The 20792-nt window shown below is 39.9% G+C and overlaps 2 protein-coding genes and 1 non-coding gene across 3 annotated transcripts in view; 1 reads left to right on the forward strand and 2 right to left on the reverse strand.

Annotated features, from left to right (window-relative positions):
* The window catches only part of trappc12 (trafficking protein particle complex subunit 12), a 37795-nt gene extending 28220 nt beyond the window's left edge, over positions 1-9575 (forward strand). The window contains exons 8-12 of the mRNA XM_053336287.1: positions 1150-1223; positions 3223-3321; positions 4925-5028; positions 6649-6736; positions 8259-9575. Coding sequence (XP_053192262.1) covers positions 1150-1223; positions 3223-3321; positions 4925-5028; positions 6649-6736; positions 8259-8501 — 608 coding nt within the window. The 3' untranslated portion in view covers positions 8502-9575. The remainder of the gene's footprint in view (positions 1-1149; positions 1224-3222; positions 3322-4924; positions 5029-6648; positions 6737-8258) is intronic.
* A 144-nt stretch (positions 9576-9719) lies between these two features.
* adi1 (acireductone dioxygenase 1) lies at positions 9720-15630 on the reverse strand. Its single transcript, XM_053336292.1, has 4 exons — positions 15454-15630; positions 12718-12837; positions 11470-11649; positions 9720-10701 (listed from the first exon to the last, which is right to left on the reverse strand). Exons 1-4 carry the CDS (start codon positions 15577-15579, stop codon positions 10585-10587), a joined length of 543 nt encoding a protein of 180 aa, XP_053192267.1. The 5' UTR covers positions 15580-15630; the 3' UTR covers positions 9720-10584.
* A 2842-nt stretch (positions 15631-18472) lies between these two features.
* Positions 18473-18554, reverse strand: trnas-gcu (transfer RNA serine (anticodon GCU)). Its single transcript has one exon. It is a non-coding gene; the product is annotated as a tRNA-Ser (tRNA).
* Between the last annotated feature and the right edge of the window lie 2238 nt (positions 18555-20792).

The following is a 20792-nucleotide window of genomic DNA, read 5'->3' on the forward strand; positions in this document are numbered from 1 at the left end:
CACACACACACACACACACAAAGCACTGAAGCAGAGGCACACCTGGTGCAGGACTGCAGCATACCTTGGCCACTCACACACACACACACACACACACACACACAAACACACCAATGCGGTGCTCTAAAAGTGTTTAGCACCTCACTGCTTCTGTACTCGCACTGAATATCAAATGGTCTCTCCAGCCCTTCACGCCAAGCAGATCAATACAGATCAATCCTATCCAATCCACTCACATCTGCACAAGTGTGGTGGGGAAATACACAGACGCCTTCATCTAAAATTCACCAGTTTTTAGGTAGACACACCTCCACGCACACCCTGATGTAAATGGACTCGCTCTACACAGCCATACATCTTAATGCGGTCCTCGCTCAGTCGTGCGTGCGTGTGCGGGTCTCGTGACCACAAATTTTGCAACTTCTAGCGAGGCTGAGAGTCAATATTTTAAACAGGGACCAGACACCATTTAATCAGCTAATTCAGGGCAATGAATAACAAGAAGCTGCTCGCTGAAGTTGAGCTAAATGTACCAAGACGCCTGCTTATAATTGGGAAAATTGGCAGGGTGACGCGTGTAGGATCGTATGTGTGAGGGTGCACCGGCGCTGCCAGTTTCTCCCCTTTTTTTAAAAGCAGTGTAATAGCTGTGCCCTCTGTCTCTCCTCTCCCTGCCCACGCAGACAGTCGGCAGTCAAGTCAATAACACAGGGCCTTGCCTTCACACATCAGACCCCTACTGGGTGATTAGCTCCTCTCCCACAACACGCACGCACGCACACACACACACACACACACATACACATGCACAGCGATGAATACTAATAGGTCTGAACACAAGCTCTTCCACAAGGCACGATGTCTGAAGGGAAGAGGAAAGTGGAGTGTGCCGCAGTGTCTTCCTCACCACCTCGCCTTAAAATAAACCTGGAGGTGGAAGAAGAGGAGGAGGAAGAAATGGAAGGGATAGAGTGATGGAGGGTGGGGGGGTTTAACAATGCAGGGACACCCCCCCCCTCCCCCCCCCAAAAAAAAAAAAAAAAAGTTGGAATGAAAATAAGAAGTCAACCTAAAAAGAAAATAGGAAATCAACCTAAAAAAAACAAAAAAACAGTGTCTCACAGTGTCTTCTTCTCTCCCTGTTTTTAGCATCTCTTAAACTGTGGAGGTCTCGCCTCAGCCGGGTCATGTACTCTATGGCCAACTGTCTGCTGCTGATGAAGGTACGTGTGCATGTAGGTGGGTGTATGTGTGTGTGTCACACATACACGCACACACCCAGTACAGCCCAGTTGGGCTAACAAGCCACCTGTAGAGCAGAGCAGACACACTGAGTGAATGTGTCCCTGTATGCGTGTCTGAGTCTGCCTGTGCGTGTGTGTGTGTGTCTGCAGGAGGGACTGTTACTGTGTCTTTCTGTGTGTGTGTGTGTGTGTGTGTGTGTGTGTGTCTGTGTGTGTCTGTGTGTGTCTGTGTGTGTGTGTGTGTGTGTGTGTGTGTGTGTGTGTGTGTGTGTGTGTGAGACTCAGAGATCTCTGATGCCAGGCTGGTGGAGGATTCACAGTGAAATCCCCCCAGACTGACCACTAATTGGATTCTTGGTCAGTGAGAGAGAGAGCAAGCGAATGAAAGAGATGGAGAGAGGGAGAGAGAGAGGGGATGGGGTGTGGATCAGACTGTAGAGAGAACCACAGTGCCATCTACTGGTCAGAGATCAGATTGCAATATCTGGTTTTCACTTTTTTAATATGCAAAACTAAATTATGTTCAAATGTTGCTTTCATAGGACAACACTGGTGATTTTTACATGTTGTAGGACACTTAATAAAAACCATAAATACTTAATATTATTGCTTTTTTGCATAATTTATTATCTTTCTAAGGTTACACAATGTAGGATTTTCAAAGAACTAGAACAATAAATGAGTCAGACATAATTTATGATGTTATATGTGAGTGCAAGCACAACTGAAGCAAGTCTGCAGAGTCTGTTAATTGATTCTTAAATTATACAAAATGAAGTGACTCAAAAATCTATAATTCTCCAGCATCCATTGGAAAATGTTTAATTACAGTAATATTTATGGTTGAAAGATATGTCAGGCATTATTCTATATGTTGTCATTAGATTCAGTCGCTTCATAGTACTCTCTAACTTCCACAGTCTGTCTGTGCTCCAAGCCCATTAGCTCCAAGTCACCAATGTATAATATTATGTTATCAAAAAGCCTTTTTAACCTGCGGGGCACTGTAGTTTTTAGCTAACACTACTCAAACAGGAGTAAGGTGGACTATGTTCAGCAGTGGATTCATCCACATTTCAGTGCTCCAGCATGATTATGTGTGTGTGTGTGTGTGTGTGTGTGTGTGTGTGTGTGTGTGTGTGTGTGTATGTGTGTGTATGTGTGTGTGGGGGGGATTGAGTTGAAATAAATGACAGTGTGGGAGTTCATGGTAATGAAGGAACACGTCACCCAGTGCAGCAGCGTGACTCATTAATGTGTCTTTAATAATGTTTGGACAAAAATAGAAGAATAAGACATATCACACACATACACACACACACACACACACATACACACAACTGACATGTTAGTAACACCAGTTGGTTTTCGTGGTCAGTAAGGAAATGTGTCACCACCTCAGATCAGCATCATGTCCTCAATATAACTTGACATGATGGAATACAGAAGAGATTAAGTAAAGTGATGCAATGAAGATCAACTTTAATCATATTTTGTGTGAATGTAGGATTTACTGCAGTGTGGTGAAGTCACACTACATTACTACATTACACACACTCATATGCAGATGCAAACACTCTATGTACTTTGTCCCAGCCCAGTGCACAGTCTCTATATCCACACACACACACACACACACACACACACACACACACACACACACACACACCTCGCTGACCTCTCTCTCTCGCCCTGCTCAGCAGTCCAGTCACCATGTGAGCGATGTGTAGCAGTGCAGTGTGGAGGTGGGAGGAGGGTCACACTGCCCCTGCTAATACTCCATATGTTTGATTAATGCCCCCCCCCTCTCTGTCTCTCTCTCTCTCCACGCCTCAACTCTCCTCTTCTTTACCTCCCTCCCCCTCCACCTGTCTCGTCTTTGACATCTCTTACCTCTGTTGCCCTCCGTTTTTATTCGTGTTTTTCTTTTCCTGTTTTCCCCTTCGATCCCCTTCTCTATTTCTCTCTCTTTCATCAGGACTATATTCTAGCTGTGGAGACGTATCACTCCATCATCCAGTATGAACCCCATCAGAGAGTGCAGCTGCTCAGCGGTATAGGACGCATCTTCCTGCAGGTCCACCCATGCACACACACACACACACACTTACAGTACACACACTTCTGCAGGTTAACCATAGGTGCTGTTGTTTGTTGTGAAACTGTACATGTGGGGAAACATTAAAACAACAATAAAAAATGAAGAGATGATAAAATATCAGATCATAGTATGTGTAATTTTATATCAAAATTTTGTCAGTTTTCCACAAAAAAACTTGAAAGCAGGACAGGAGAGTCAAGTACTAATGATAAATCAATATGATTCATAACATGTTGCAAAAGTTACATGAAAGCCCAGTATTGTCATAAATTGCTAAATTGCCAAAATGAACTAATACAAGCAGATAGATACCAGGGGAAAGTTCAGTTAATGAATATTTGTTGTATATATCAGATTGTCCTCATATAAGATTGGACAGGCAGATACTCAATAACACCACTAAATCAATACTACTTGTATGCACACAGCATGCATACACACTCTCATGTGTGTGTCTGAAGTACAGAGCTGGAGCTAGCTTGGCCTACCAAATGACTGGAAGCTGGGGAAACCACCAAAGTTCAGAACTTCACCTACCAACATCTCTAAAGCTTGCTAATAAACACAATATATCTTGTTTTTTAAATTCATATATAAAAAGCCAAGCACTTGTGCAACCCCCCCCCCCCCCCCCCCCTCCTCTACAGCACGGGTTGCCTGGCAACCTCACGGTGACAATAAGGCTATATCTGAAATCCCTCCCTTATTCACTACTCTACATAATAAACACTTAACAGTGCTCTCAGTAGTAAGCAGCTAACCCATCAGCTGTAGAGCCAGGCAATGGTAGTTTTCACATCTTTCAAATAAGATGTTAGCATAAAGTTAAAAGTACTTTATTCGTTCCATGGAGGAATATTTGCGGGAATTACATAGTTGAGATATTTACACACTCAGCATTCAGACAGTCAAATAAAATGGTGTAGGGTAAATGTTGAACAATATAAAGTAAATATGCAGTGATTTCAATCACAACCCAAGTCTGTGGAAGTCATTAAATCTGGCTGTTGTTTGCTAAGAACTGCTTACAAAACTTGGCATGAACTTCCCATGAAGGCTAGCTGTTCCCCTTGCTTCTAGTCTTTATGCTAAGCTAGGCTAATTGCAACCTGGCTCTAGTTTCCGTATTTAACGCACATTTTTGATCTTCTTATTTAACTCTAGAGAATTGATTTCCCAGAATGTAGAACTGTTTAAGTCTTTATAGAAATGTTGGTAACTGTCACTATGTTTTCTCTTGTGTGTTTACTAGATCTTTATTGAGTGAAACGTTTCCTCAGTGTTCCCCAACATTAGTATCAGTGGAGTCTGGAGGAACGTTCAGTGTAACTTTAGGTTAACGTATGTTTATGTTGCTAAATACTCATGAGCCTAGGCTGCCTGTGTTTATTCTTTACTGATGCCATGAGTCAGTTTTCCCTCAAAGAAAATGAAATTTCATCAAATTTATATGAATTGGTGTTTCCCCCATGTATAAGTTCAGCACACTCACTTTAATACACACACACACACACACACACACACACACACACACACACAGCAGTTAATGTGTTGCTGCTGCTGCTTTGTTCTCGGTCAGATCGGAGACGTTAAAACAGCAGAGAAGTATTTCCTGGATGTGGAGAAAGCCTGCCAGATGAAAGGGAGCCAGCCCAGTCACACCACATGCATGCTGATGAACAGGTAAGTGTATGTGTGTGTGTGTGTGTGTGTGTGTCTCATGTATTTATCACCTCTGTACAGCGCGTGTGTACTTTATGCTGCTCAGGACCATTTTTGGCTCCACGGTAGCGGCTCTTCCTTCAGGGCTTTTCGCAGGTTCGTGCTTCCTCCCGGCGTGTGATCTTAGCACGAGAGGTCACACCTCTGTAGCTCCGCTCTGAACTGATGTGGAGTATGAGGCACAGCTCAGGTGACACAACCCATCTCATTTACCACTGAAGCTCACTTTACAAAGGAAGGTGATAGATATCGTCACACACTCACGTTATCTCATTAGATGTAAATATTAGGCTCATCACCTGAGGACTAAAACTGGAATTAAAGCAAAGTTTTATAGTTAAACATCGTGACGTAACGCTCATTTAGAGAGCTTATAGTCATCAGTAGTTGGGTTGCTGTTAACTGAGTGAGACACAAGCCATTATAGTGATAATTAGCTGGTTGTATTGATTACGAAGACTGTAAAACATGGCTGAAACTGTTGCAGAGGTGATAGGTATGAAGATAATAGGATGCTAGATCAACTTCTATTACAGCTTCAAGTAAAATTTAAAAAAGTTAAAGCTAAAATTCACTTTTGGTTGTTTAGGTGACACCGTTACATCCTTGCATCCTTGCATCCTTGCATCCTTGCACTAGCTTCCAGTTCATTACAAGATAACACTTCAAATGGAATTGTCTACAAATGCCTCCATGGTCTCACCCTTACATATATCTCAGAGCTTCTCACACCAACAGACCCCTCAGATCCCCTCACCTTAGCAAGCTGGCAGTGCCCCCTTCCTAGAGGATAAAAGCTGGGGACACAGGGCCTTTTCTGTAGGGGCCCCCTGGCTCTGGAACAGCCTGCCAGAGGCCATTAGACAGGCTGAGTCTGTTGATGCTTTTAAGATGCATCTAAAGACTCACTTTTATTCTCTGGCTTTTAACTGTGTTTAATCTCTTTTTATTTGTTATCTGACTTCTTTCAGTTTTAAATTTGTGTTTAAACTTTGTTCTATTTTCATTTGACTCCTTTTATGCTTGTATGTGCACACATATGCCTGCCTTTGTGAATCACTTTGGTACAAAGTCTGTTCGCCTTTTAAAGCGCTGTATGAATAAAATAAACTTGAAAGTTTCAACTTTGCAAGGAAGTATTGAGTAAAGGTATTTTTAGTGCTGATTACAAGGAAAACACAAGATTTTTGTTCTAGCAGGTCTAGATTTGAAAAGGTAAATATGACCAGTACACTATACTGTTCCAATACTGTAGGACAGTACAAAGCAGCAAATATCTGTGTAAGCTGGAGGGAGGAGTGCCAAGACGTGAATTGATGATATCGACTAGCTGACCTCAACTCCATCCATCACCTTTGGGATGAATTATAAAACCAGCTGCATGCCTGAACACCCAACATCAGTGACCCAACCCACTAATGCTGCTGCAGCTGTAGCATATTAATGACTGTGGTTTTGAAATGACATGTGGTTGTGATGTTTGGGTGTCCAACTGCAACATGTTGTAAGATCATATTTCATCATTGTATGAGTTAGGGTATTATTAGGTAGAATGAATATGTGTGTGTTTGTGTTTTCCAGAGCGTTTGTCTACCTCAGTCAGAACAACTACTCCGAAGCACACGCGTCCTTTGTCGAAGTTTTAAAAATGGACCCCAAAAACCCTGTGGTAAGTACCGCCTCGTCCACCACCCTGTGATTACACCAGCGCAGCAGCTTTAAAATGCTGAAGACGAGCTCAAATTACACAAGCTGCGAAATGATTAGTTTTATATTTCATTAGCTGGATGTGCTTAAATGAATCTCCTGCTTAAAGCAAGCTGGAGGTTTGCATATAGGAAGACACTCTCTGACATTGTTTCATATTCATAGCTCCTTCAAATATTTAGATTTTTAAAATTGAAACCATTAATAGTATGAACATTTTTTTTTTGCTTGGGGTTTTTTTTTTTCCAAATCGAGAGGAGTGGAATAATCAGCCTTCATCTTCATCTAAATATGATATTAGTTGGTATTAGATACAGGTAGTGTAGTCCCTAGTTCCTTCATGCAACTCCCCTTTAAATCATAAACTGTTGTTTTTGCTTATCTCTATGTGTATGAATTAAACAAATGAGATATTAAATGTTAATCAGTGAGGTTTCGGGAGGTGTGTTTTTTTATCTCTGCACAGAACTAGCTAAAGTATTTCATTAATAAACATAACCATCCCCCTTTTCTTGATCTATTTTTTAATTTGACATTCTACATTTTGGTTATTTTGAACATGTGATTTGTGGCAAAAATTGTATTTAAAATCATAAAGGGAAACTTGCGCAATCTTTCAAGTTTTTTGAAATTTGGCCAGTATTGAGTGAGAGTAAGCTAAATGAAGAATAGGCTGCAGTGTAATCTGATGGGGCGATTGCACCCCATCAATGTACATCCACTAAGAGTTTGTTTTTGCTACTTACAGACACAGATTGTTAACATTAGTTCATATAAAGAACAAACAGAGAAATGAAACTTTTTTCCTTTACCTTTCACTTGATCTGGTCTGTTTGTTATTGTGTCTGGACCAAGTCTCACTCAAGGAGAAGTCTCGCTCTGACATCTCGTGAGAGTTGGGTTCTTGCAGGAAGACAACAGTGGAAACATGAAGTGCATGTTTGTTGGGGAGTTTGTTGTGTTGGGGTACAGAAAGCTCAGTTTTATCTACATATTCTCAAAGTGAATATTTAGCTGAACAAGCTCTCACAAGATTTCAGAGTGACACTTTTCTTTGAGCAAGATTTGGTCACCCAAGGTTTTATTTCTCTGTTTCTATAATGTTGTCAGACACTTATAATAACAATCTGAGTCTGTCAGTAGAAAAAACAAACACTGTTCATGGAGCTGCATTGATGGGGCGCAATTGCCCCATTGGATTACATTGCAGCCTAGATTGTGGCTGCTGGCTGCAGAGCCCTCACTCAATACTGGAACAGTTTCAATCAAATCATTGACTCTATTAGTCACTTAGACACAGAAAGATAAAGAAAATATGGTCCAGGTTGAAAAATATCAAAGTTCCCCTTTAAGAGCTGCGTAGCTCCAAGTAGAACAACACAGCTGATGATGAGCTGACATTTAAACTCTCTTCTTCTGTTCTGTCTCTTCTGCCCACTCCCTCCCTCCCTCCCTCCCTCCCTCCCTCCCTCAACACATCCCAGGCCAACAACAACGCAGCGGTGTGCCTGCTCTACCTGGGCCGTCTGAAGGAGTCCCTGGGCCAGCTGGAGGGCCTGGTGCAGCAGGAGCCCACGCACTACCTCCACGAGAGCGTCCTCTTTAACCTGACCACTATGTACGAGCTGGAGTCGTCACGCAGCACCCAGAAGAAGCAGGCACTGCTGGAGTCGGTGGCCTGCCGAGAGGGGGACAGCTTTAACACACAGTGCCTCAAACTGGTTTAAGAGGCAGGAGGAAGGACTGGTAGAGGACAGACACGCACACACACGCACACACACACACGCACACACACACACACACACACACACACACACACACACACACACACACACACACTACTGCATTCTCCTCTGTGGGACAGGAGAATGTCAGCACCGCTTTTCTTCTTACAAAATAAATTCGGGAAGCCAGGCACACATTTCTCTTCATGACAGCCAGCAGGGGGCACTCCTGTCCTGTTTACCCACTAATAACAAACAAAACAAAACAGTGGCAAGCTGGTAGTTACATTTCAGGAGGGACAGGAGCCGATTATGAATTTAATTTACAGCTTAAAGGGAGAGTTAGACGAGAAGATTGACAGCAGTATCAATCTTCTCATGTTTCTTTCGGCTGGAAAGAGCTTTTCAAAATAATGTCAAACTATTCCTTTAAATTCCAGTCCCACACTTCTAAAGAGGAATCATGAAATGAAGTCTTCTGATTTGTAAGGAGACCTCATTGCACTACAGACTGGTAGTGGTTTCAAGGGAGATGCAGGCTCATAAGGTGAGACTTGACAAGGGCATTATCCTGAGATTAAGTTTGCTGAAAAAGTGTCCACACAGGTTTTTCTTCTTTTTTTTTTTAAAGCTTCTTCCTCCCCCCTTCTCTCAGCAGTAACACTGGATTAACAGTCAAATACCACTCAATGTCATTAACTCATGCAGTAAACACAAAGGAAGCCCTTCAGATTGCATCATATCCTGTCCACTAATCAATGTTAGAAATCCAAAATTTGTACATATCAGAGTAGGTGATTTTTTTTTTCTCTGTTAAATTGATATCAAAAAATCACTTTATTGTTAAAATCTTTTATTGATTTATCCTGTTGGATCTTTAATCATCACTGTTTACAGATTATGTTTATCATATTTATGTATATTAAAAATGGAATTTTGTTTTATCCTAAATAAAAACACTTTTTAAATTAACTTGTGTGTGTTCATGTATCAGATAACACAAAAGACTAAATGAAAGCAGCAGGTTTATTTTCAGTTGGAACAAAATGCTCAAATCAGTTGGTGAGAAGCTCCACTACATGTAACATTCACATTTCAGTGTGAAAATAGAAACTACATATTAGCTGCATGATTCAAGTTTATAACATGAGGTACGTTTAACAGATCCTAACAAAAAACACAACCAATTTAAGAGAATAAGGCACTACAGATTGTCCAGTGGTGAAAAAAGCACTTCATTACTCACATTCAAACATTTACTTAAAGGTGCAGTGTGTTGAATTTAGTGGTAGCAGGAACAGACATGGCAGAAATGGAATATAACGTAATGAGTTTTAGTTAGCTTATAGTCATTTGAAAAATAAGAGAACTTGTGTTTTTGTGACCGTACAATGACCCACACCTACATAAGGAGCAGCTCCTCTTCCCCGGACCCTGCCATGTTGCACCACCATGTTTCTACAGTAGCCCAGAGTGGACAAACCAAACACTGACTCTAGAGAGGTGCTTTAGTGAGTTTCTTGGCCACTGTACTTGGAAACTAAATCCTACCCACTGCACCTTAAGTACACAAGTATAGTAGATATTAGTCTGATGATGATTTAGCCTCTGGAGCAAATCAATCAATATTACAGGGGTTCTGTTGTAGTCAGCAGATACAAGAAGGTACCATCTGCAGTCTTACAGGACTCCCCTTGGATGATGTCACAGTAATAACATGTTAACCTATCAGCAGCATTTATATCTAGGTAGTTGAGATAAACATGTTTTCTATGTACAATCTAACAGCTGTTAAATATGGGTGAAGTGACAAGTACAGTTTTTCACTCTGAAGTGTAACGGAGAAGAAGTGTAGTGTCAAAATGGAAAAATTCATAGCTTAAATGGTGCATGTTATAGTACCATACATGTAAATGCACCTATTTTCAGTAGGAATCATAATTTCATTTACCACTAAAAAGCATCTTAACTACAATCACATCAAAAGTTGTGCATAGGTGAACGGGTTAGGGTTAGGGTTAGGGTTAGGGGGGTTAGGGTTAGGGTGTCTGCTTCATGACTGGTGTAACCCTGCTGCGGTGTTTACTCAGGACCCCTGCAGAGAGGCCTTGTACTTCTTCCGGATGTCAAACTCATCAGCTGGCCGGTTGTACGCCTTCCACACCGGCTCTCCAACAAACAGCCTCATGGCTTTAGTGTAGTTCTGTAGAAACAAACACACATTTGAATCATTGATTAATCAGTTATTTTAGTTTTTTAACAGATGTGGATGAAAATGTATTTACTTATTTTATCTAAATGGTCTAATTTTATTATTTTATTTTTTAATTGATTTGCTGTTGTTTTATTGTCGTCTATTATTTTTCTCTGTAAAGCACTTTGAGCTACAACCCTTGTATGAAAGGTGCTCTATGAATAAAGTTAAGTTATTATTAGTTAATACTATTTATAATACTATTATAAATGTCCTAAAGCGGTGAAAAATGTCCACTAGTTTCCTAAATGTATTCTTAAATTGATTAATCAAAAGAGTTGATTCTTATACTTGCCGACTATTAATTATTTGTTGCAGTTCTACATTCTTGCATATGTAAATGTATTTGTCCGTTTGTGTTGTCAATATTTGCTCTAGTAAGTTTAAATATTATTCTTTTCCTGTTAAAACCGAAGCAGTTTCCCCTCAGGCATCATTTAAGTTTCACTCTGCTGAGCTGTGCTGTGAGACTGTCAGTGTTGAGCTTCTCTTCTACCCAACATAGCTAAAAAGCATTTAACTACTTCCAGGTCTTTCAAAGGGATGTGCTGTCATATCAATGAAAATCACCAACATGTATCCTGAATTATTTAATCCAGCTTAAATTTTGAATCATTTATACCTCATCATGTAGTTCTTTCTTGTATCTTTGGGGTCAGTTAATATTCAGAGTCTATTTGTCTGCCTACTCTGGTGTAATGGAAGTGTCAGACGTACGGTCTCGTCCATGGTGAAGCGGTGGTAGATGCCGGCTGGCAGGGTGATCAGGTCTCCTTTACTCATAGCGATTCTGATCCATCTTTCCTCCTTGTCCCTGACGTCAAAGTAGGCCCGGCCGTCCAGGATGTACCGGATCTCATCGTCCAAGTGCAGGTGTTCCTCATAGAACATCTTAAGCTGAGAGGACAAACATGAGAAGAATACTCATACTCCGTACATATGGTAGCTGTCTAATCAGTCCTTCCAGGAAACTTCCAATTTGGTTAAACAACCTCAACTCCTCTGCATGGAATGTCCAAATCAACAGAGCGCCTATGATTTCAAACAGTTGTGGCATTGTTGGTGTGGTTTTAACTTACGTCAACACAGCATGCAACAAAAATGATGCCACAGGCCGAACAAAGCAATTCCCAAATGTTCCCAAATGAGGTTTGATTCAGTTAGTTACAGCAAAGATGGATATAATCTACCTCAAACATAAAAATATGCACTTTAGAAATGAAACAATGCTTTTATGACTGACTTTTTATTGGCTGATTTTATTTGGTGCTAACGTTGAGGTTTATTTTTAGTAAATAAAGCTATAAATAGAACTCAAGTATAATATTTTCTTTTGTATATTACTTTGAGTGCATAGTTCCAAATGTTCAGAAAGTGCATTTAAAAATCAGCACTGAAATACAGTTATTACTTTAATATGCCGCATGGTTTGTATCAAAGGAAGCAATTCACCACAGACGGGTTGTACTGTGGCAGCTGTGGTAGCTGTGGCATTGAGCCAATTACATGTCGCACTAAATCAAAGAATGCTTGTGTTGATTGGCTGTGAGCAAGTCCATACAAATACGGTAGTCATATTTTCTAGCTCTGGGTGCAAAAAGGATCGACTGCAGGTATCGTTTGACTGGAGATGTTTCAATACTACTTGGTATCGATTTATTTCAGTCAATACCTTCAGTACTCATACTACTAATACTAGTACCCTATTTGAGGTAGCTTTTTTTCATTGTATTATTTTCCTTTACATGCATTTTATTTTCTAAATCCTGTAATTTTACCACAAAAAGAGCACATCAAACAACACACTTGTGAGATCCTGGATGGACTGAATCATTGTCCTCACCACTGAATGCAAACATCTGCCATAGACTATAGATATTACAGTTACATTTCAACAATGAAGTAATATGTCAGAATAAAATAACTATTAGATCAATGATCAATGTACAACAAGTGTAAAATGACCTTTTCTTCATAGTTGGGCAGAGTGTCTTTGTGGATAGTGATGATGTCCGTGTAGGAGTAGCCTTGCTCCTCTCTGATCTTCTGCAGCTCTGGATCTGTTTCATAGATGTCAGCATTCAACTGCAACAACAAGACATCAGCTGTGAAACAAACTGTTACTGAAATCTTATGTCATTCCATGAATAGTTCCACATCAAACAGCTGGCCCCTGATGGTGCCTCCTAATGAGATTAGAGGCACAAACTGAGGCTTAACCAGCAGTAGCCTTTTTTATTATGTGTGTGTTTATTTCCACAAGTTCTCAAACTGAAACACTGGGTTTTATTCCTAATATTTCACTCTAACATTTTAACTATGAGCTGAATTTGTGAACTAACTAACCCTCCTAATGGTGACATATGTGGATCTGTTAGTTTGGATGCTGCTCTCATTAGTTGTATGATGTAACACTAAGCATTGTTCAGTGAGCCTCTTTAACTTCATATCAGTGTCGAACCGTGGACCTGGACCTGGACCCTGGTCCTTCACATGGATCAATAAAAAATTAAACATAGCAATACAAATAATAGCCAGAGCCCTGTCACATGATGATCAGCATATTAAAGCTTTCTTTGCCCTAACTGGCTTCACTACACACAAAGGTGATTCATTCAAAGCTGGCTATCATGACATCACTTATTCATCACATCACATAAAAAAAACTACTAAATGAAACAAGCAAATCACACATTCACTTACTTCACATTTTAATAACAAAACATCATGTCAAAGTTTCTATCATAACTGGTTGGATACCATTGTAAGAAAAATAGTGATTGGTCCATCTCCCATTCCATTATATTAACCCATTGTTTCCCAAGAAATATTAATCCAAGTTTATAACACGACCTAGAAATTATTACTAGTGTTTTACTCACTGGATAGAAATTATTGAAAAATAAAAATGTACACTACCGTTCAAAAGTTTGGGGTCACCCAAACAATTGTGTGTTTTCCATGAAAAGTCACACTTATTCACCACCATACGTTGTGAAATGAATAGAAAATAGAGTCAAGACATTGACAAGGTTAGAAATAATGATTTGTATTTGAAATAAGATTTTTTTTACATCAAACGTTGCTTTCGTCAAAGAATCCTCCATTTGCAGCAATTACAGCATTGTAGACCTTTGGCATTCTAGCTGTTAATTTGTTGAGGTAATCTGGAGAAATTGCACCCCACGCTTCCAGAAGCAGCTCCCACAAGTTGGATTGGTTGGATGGGCACTTCTTGCGTACCATACGGTCAAGCTGCTCCCACAACAGCTCAATGGGGTTCAGATCTGGTGACTGCGCTGGCCACTCCATTACCGATAGATTACCAGCTGCCTGCTTCTGCTCTAAATAGTTCTTGCACAATTTGGAGGTGTGTTTAGGGTCATTGTCCTGTTGTAGGATGAAATTGGCTCCAATCAAGCGCTGTCCACTGGGTATGGCATGGCGTTGCAAAATGGAGTGATAGCCTTCCTTATTCAGAATCCCTTTTACCCTGTACAAATCTCCCACCTTACCAGCACCAAAGCAACCCCAGACCATCACATTACCTCCACCATGCTTAACAGATGGCGTCAGGCATTCTTCCAGCATCTTTTCATTTGTTCTGCGTCTCACAAACGTTCTTCTTTGTGATCCAAACACCTCAAACTTGGATTCATCCATCCACAACACTTTTTTCCAGTCTTCCTCTGTCCAATGTTTGTGTTCTTTTGCCCATCTTAATCTTTTTCTTTTATTGGCCAGTCTCAGATATGGCTTTTTCTTTGCCACTCTGCCCTGAAGCCCAGAATCCCGCAGCCACCTCTTCACTGTAGATGTTGACACTGGTGTTTTGCGGGTACTATTTAATGAAGATGCCAGTTGGGGACCTGTGAGGCGTCTGTTTCTCAAACTAGAGACTCTAATGTACTTATCTTCTTGCTCAGTTGTGCAACGTGGCCTCCCACTTCTTTTTCTACTCCAGTTAGAGCCTGTTTGTGCTGTCCTCTGAAGGGAGTAGTACACACCGTTGTAGGAAATATTCAATTTCTTAGCAATTTCTCGCATAGAATAGCCTTCATTTCTAAGAACAAGAATAGACTGTCGAGTTTCAGATGAAAGTTCTCTTTTTCTGGCCATTTTGAGCGTTTAATTGACCCCACAAATGTGATGCTCCAGAAACTCAATCTGCTCAAAGGAAGGTCAGTTTTGTAGCTTCTGTAACGAGCTAAACTGTTTTTAGATGTGTGAACATGATTGCACAAGGGTTTTCTAATCATCAATTAGCCTTCTGAGCCAATGAGCAAACACATTGTACCATTAGAACACTGGAGTGATAGTTGCTGGAAATGGGCCTCTATACACCTATGTAGATATTGCACCAAAAACCAGACATTTGCAGCTAGAATAGTCATTTACCACATTAGCAATGTATAGAGTGTATTTCTTTAAAGTTAAGACTAGTTTAAAGTTATCTTCATTGAAAAGTACAGTGCTTTTCCTTCAAAAATAAGAACATTTCAATGTGACCCCAAACTTTTGAACGGTAGTGTATATATATATTAGTAGTACAAAATTTTTTTTCTTAGGCCTTCGGGCCCAGAAGGTTCCCCTCTGCTTCATATTATACATACAAACTAACACTAGCTGAATATTAACGCTTCCACTAGTTAAGCTTTTACATAGAGACTTGCAGGCAGCAGCTAACGTGGTTAAACTTACCTTCCAATGTAAAACACCAATCTTCTTTAACTCCTCCAGAGAAACAGGCTGGTTCGGGTTCAGTCTGTGAGGCTTCCTCTGGTCCTCATCTGAGCTGTCAATGTACCAGGCTTCTATCTCTGCCATGCTGGAGCTGTTAACCACTGACTGACACTATGCTGTTACTTCAGATCAAAACTAGACTTTTCCTCGTCTTCTTCTTACTGTCTTTTTTTCCGGCAGGTTACATGTTTTAGCACACAGTGCTGCCCCCTACAGGTCAGGATTTGGTTTCAATTCAGTTTATTCAAATACTACTTTCAGTCTTTGGTTCTTGGTGGGATTAAGAATGATAATAATAATACATTTTATTTGTAATACACTTTACATTTGAAAGTGCGACAAAACAAAAACAAAAAATCAAAATACAAAGTTTGTGATAAAAAAATAAATGTCCCGAGTCTTTCTCTAAATCTCTCAGCAGTCTGAGGCATTCCAAAGACAAGAGGCAGCAGAACAGAAGCATGATCACCCATGGTGCTGAGTTTAGTCCAGGAGAGGAGGAAGCAACTAGAGTTTGTAGAGAGGAGGGATCGTGTTGAGGCCAGTGGGATGAGAAGGCCCTTTATTGAGACTGTCTGTACTCACATGTGTAATAATGTGGTATATAAATCATTTAGGTTGCATGTCATAAATATATGTTTAACAATTTGTTATTTTCTGCAGGTTCCACACAATCCATCCTCACATTTGCCCATCGTTACTATAGATACTTTACTATAGATCCAATACAGTATCCTGGTCTTAGTGTGGTCATAATGACAGTGTGCCTTCTCACAGTGCCAGATAGAAATGATCTGTCTTTACACTCTTTTTTTATTGAGAAGTAATGATGGCCTCTTTTTTCATTTCCCCATTTATTCTTACACATAGTTGTTGTTTTCCTTGATGATTGGTCGACATTCAGATATCCAGATGCATATACTCAGATTAGTGTCTCTCTTCATTCCCCTTTTAGTCATGCCATGTCTGCTACCTAATTCCCCTCTACCTCAGTGTTACACAGTATTTGGTGACCCATCAGACTATTACTGAAGTACTCAGATCCTTTACTTCAGTAATAGTATTTATACCACAAAGTAAAAATTGCTTCAAATAACAAGTAAAAATCCTGCTGTGTTAACAAAGTCAATCATTAATTGGTACTGATAAGTCATTGTATAAGTAGCATTTTACTGTTGTAGCTACATTAATATTAAGTTGATTTAACTAGTAGTACTTCTTTGCTTTTACATAAGTTGCATTTTAAATACTTAAGTGTAACAATGGCACCCAAAGAAACCCCACCGATCCTCCACCTGTTCAGTTTGGTACAGTAGAACCAACAGCTACACCATAATGTCTACTCAGGCCCCTAATTTGTTTTCTTGCAGTATCATTAGAGCTGAGGCTGAGTCATGACTGCCCTCCTCAGCCTGACCTCCTCCTCCCACTGTAGAACCCACATTAAAGCTATTAGCTCTGTTTTATATACCTAAACCTCCTCAGACAGTCGTTTGAGCTTTACAATTTCAAGGTCTGGGATGTAAAAGGCAGAGCCTAATTTTCCAGTTTGGGGACCATCTGCATAAATCTGTAGATATTTTTTTAGGTTTTCCTTTACCATGCCTGGATATGCAGTACTGTCACGTATTCTTATGCTTTCTGATATAAGCTACTGAAGTCTATTTCTGGTGAAGGTACAGTATGATGATATAACTGACCAGTGTATTATATCCCAGCTTCACCACTTCTTTACTTGTATTGAAAATGAAACACTCTTCCTTTCTATCCCCTGCTCCACATTGCCAATTTTGCTCGCCGACCTGCCAGTTGTGTTTCTCTCCCTTCTACAAGTACAGAGGTCCACCCAACATTCTGTCAATGCCTCAGCCGTTTCCATGTTAGATTTGATTTGACTACTGTCCCATAAAAAGCCATACCTCAATCATTGTTCTGTAGATCATTAATTGTGTATCCTGACCTGAACGCATTATATTTATCACCTTTCCACACTTAAGTCACAACATTATCTATCTGCTTTTTCCATGTTTGTCTTTCATCAAAGTGCACTTACAAGAATTTGAACTCTTTTAATCTAGCAATTGCTTGTCCATACATTAAAAAACAGTAACATTCGTTTTTTATATTACCCAATATAGCATATTTAGTTTTTTACACTTAAACATTGAATGCCAACTTATCTTATTTAAGACTTCTTGTATTCAGTCAATTGTTTGTTTAATGCTTCTTTTTCTTTTTTTCCAAGATATAATTTGTCATAACGTTAAACAGCATTGGGCTGTTCTATCATCAATATCTGTGTTTGACCCCGATACAGTCTATGTGCTGGATGGACACATTGCATAAAACTGTATATAATGGTGACACATGCTGTGTTCAAGTAGCCTGATATTGCTGACAAAACTGGTGAGGGCTGCAAACCGTCTGTATGTTAACACTAATGTTTAAGAATATTTGTTCACATCACATTCATATAACATTCATTAACAGTGGATGGACAGTCTATCCGCTGTTTTATGTAATATGTTTAATTTTGAAGAATCCCACAGTTTTATTAGTTACTATTTCTTTGCATACATGCTTAACACATGTGTAGTAGACTGTGTGTGTTGTTGACAATTATAATGAGTATTTGCTGCGCTCCAGTGGTCACAGTGAGGAAATACACTTCCACATTCATTGAGTGGAAAACTATACAAACATTAATAGTCTACTAAATATTAGCGTAATCTTACAAGTTTCAGTATGGATTCTCATGTCACTATCTTGAGTCATAATACACACGTAAGTAAAATGAACATGATATCCAGTTTGTTTGTTTTATTACGAAAATTGTCACGTGAGTTACTAATCACTCATCACGTGGGCGGGGCCGATGTACAGCACATGTCGAGGTTAAGTATCTTTGAAAATTAAGCACATGTAGCGTGTGTGTGTTCAGCTCGTGGAAATCAGGTGAATGAAAACAAATAAGTATCGACGAGGATGGGATTCGAACCCACGCGTGCAGAGCACAATGGATTAGCAGTCCATCGCCTTAACCACTCGGCCACCTCGTCTGTAAAACATGGCCCTACAGTGTCGATCTCGCACAAATTATACAACCCTGTTCAGCTATGCAGTCCTCAGTGGGATAGTTTTAGAAGAAGTTTGACACGACAGGTTGATTTTCTGCAGGATTCTCTGGATTATTAGCAGCCAAATAATTCTTAACGAGTGTCATGTGCAGAATTGTTGCCAGGTTTAAGTTGTGTGCATGTTATAAAATAGACAGACTTGCTAGTTAACAACGGTTTTTATCAGAAGCTGTCCAACTAATATATTGTTATACCTTTAAATTGGTATTATACCAGCGCTCCAGCTAACAGCCTCTTCCAGTTTGTAATTGTGTTGTGTTTCAGGTGTAGCAGCATGGTTTTGTTCTCACTGAATCCATATGAACCACCTATTCTCTCTCTCAGGTATGTAGACCAATTTATAGCCTAGCATATCCCCACAACTTTATCCCTCTCAAGAACCTTGGTTTATGTTTTATATGACACCACCAAACAACAAATTAGTTCACACTCAACACTGTTGTAGCAAATTTACACTTTTGAAGTATGTGTATCATGTAATGTATGCTCCTCATTACTGTCAGCATTGTTATTGGGTTAAATGACTGTTAATGCACTTAACAGAGTGGTAACATCAAAATTAACTCTGGTTTTCACACCTGCAGTGCTAAACTGTCAGCAAATACTGTTCAGCATGGTGTTCATGACACAATGTACCAAAACATATTATATAGTATACACAGATATAATCTCTATAGTATCATTTTGTCCACATATCAAACCTGACACTGTGTGCAGCCTGTCTGATGACATTAATGGGTAGATTGTACGGTAGTTTCTGTTTTTCTAAAAGTGGGCACACATTCTGATCCTAATTCAAAGAATGTATCAAACCAGGCCACTCCATTTGTGTGAAGCATATTGATGGATTACATGGGTACTAATTCCAGCTTTGGCTCGTCATGTGCCTGCACCTTGACCACTAATTCCAGTCAAATAAAGTAATTTGACAACCAACAGTCTCATCAAAACAGCACATTTAAACCACTTAAGCACATTACCATATTGCTACACCTGCTGTCTAAAGCTCAATCCACCACAGAATAGATGTGGCAGAGGAAAAAAAACAAGTAATTTCACTTATGGAAATGTCAACACTCTATGCCATGAGATGCAGCTAATAAAACAATTTCACATTAGTACTCTTGCTGATCCTTAAACCTCTCATGTACAGACCGGGTCACTGTGTGAATACACTGCCTCTCTTATTTCTGTAATAAAATGATTGACAATGGACACTAAGTTCATAATGAGCACCTGCAAGAGATATTGTGTCAGACAGCCACAAGGCTCCACACAACTAATTCAAAAAGTGCAATCAGTGACAACAACATTACGAAAAAAGCCCCCAGTAAGTCAAAATCAAGTCCAGCTGGAGACACAATGTATGTGTATTGTGTAAAATAATACACCAGATGGCGCCACACCTCACTAAGAGACTGCTGACACTCCACCTGGCCTCACCTGGAGGGTGTTTCATAAAGATGGATTAGGGTGCTGTGGCCAAATAGCTGTGAAATGATGATGCTGTATCCTGATATGACTCATTTCAACTCAAGCGAACAAAACTTGAATAACAGGAGCAGGAATATATTAGTTTGAAAATTGTGGTTTGTGTACGTGTGTGTGTATGTGTGTGAAATAACCCAGGGTGGCTCACTGCCCTTTATTTCAAGGTGAACCTAACACTTGCGGCCTCAGCGGGAGGAGCAGACGTCATGTTGATGTGTCATATCAGCTGGCACTACTTGCCGGTTTTACAGAGGGAAACAAGACTGAGTGTGAAAGCTGGGCACAGAGCAGAAGAGACATTTAAGCACAGTTGAGTCACAGGGGCTGAGTGATGGATTTGATTGTTAGCCATAAAACAAAGAATGTATGACGCAAGTTGTTTATTCCTTCCTATAGCAGGAGCCAAAATGTTTAGTTTTTTATTAACATTTTGGATCTGTGTCTCCATATTCTGCCTCTGCATTTACACTATCTACTACTTTTACTCCCTGAAGGGGTGAATATGTTTGTGATACATACAGTACATACAAAAACTCTAAGACAAGACCTTGGAGACATACCAGGTAAATGAAATCCTTGCTTGTATGCAGTCATATAAAAATACCCCTTAACTATATATCTACAATATTTATGATGTCATTTGTTTGTTTCTTCTGCTAATTATCAAGA

The sequence above is a fragment of the Scomber japonicus genome, chromosome 16, assembly GCF_027409825.1.
Source record: "Scomber japonicus isolate fScoJap1 chromosome 16, fScoJap1.pri, whole genome shotgun sequence".
Classification (NCBI taxonomy): Eukaryota; Metazoa; Chordata; class Actinopteri; order Scombriformes; family Scombridae; genus Scomber; species Scomber japonicus.

Bases quoted from the DNA above. Each gene is read 5' to 3' on its own strand.
- adi1 (XM_053336292.1), bottom strand. From the start codon at position 15,579: ATGGCAGAGATAGAAGCCTGGTACATTGACAGCTCAGATGAGGACCAG. The intron at 11,650-12,717 runs GTCATTTTACAC...TTGTCCTCTCAG, and splicing joins TGCCCAACTATGAAGAAAAG to CTTAAGATGTTCTATGAGGA. The intron at 10,702-11,469 runs GTACGTCTGACA...TTGTTTCTACAG, and splicing joins GCTTCACCATGGACGAGACC to AACTACACTAAAGCCATGAG.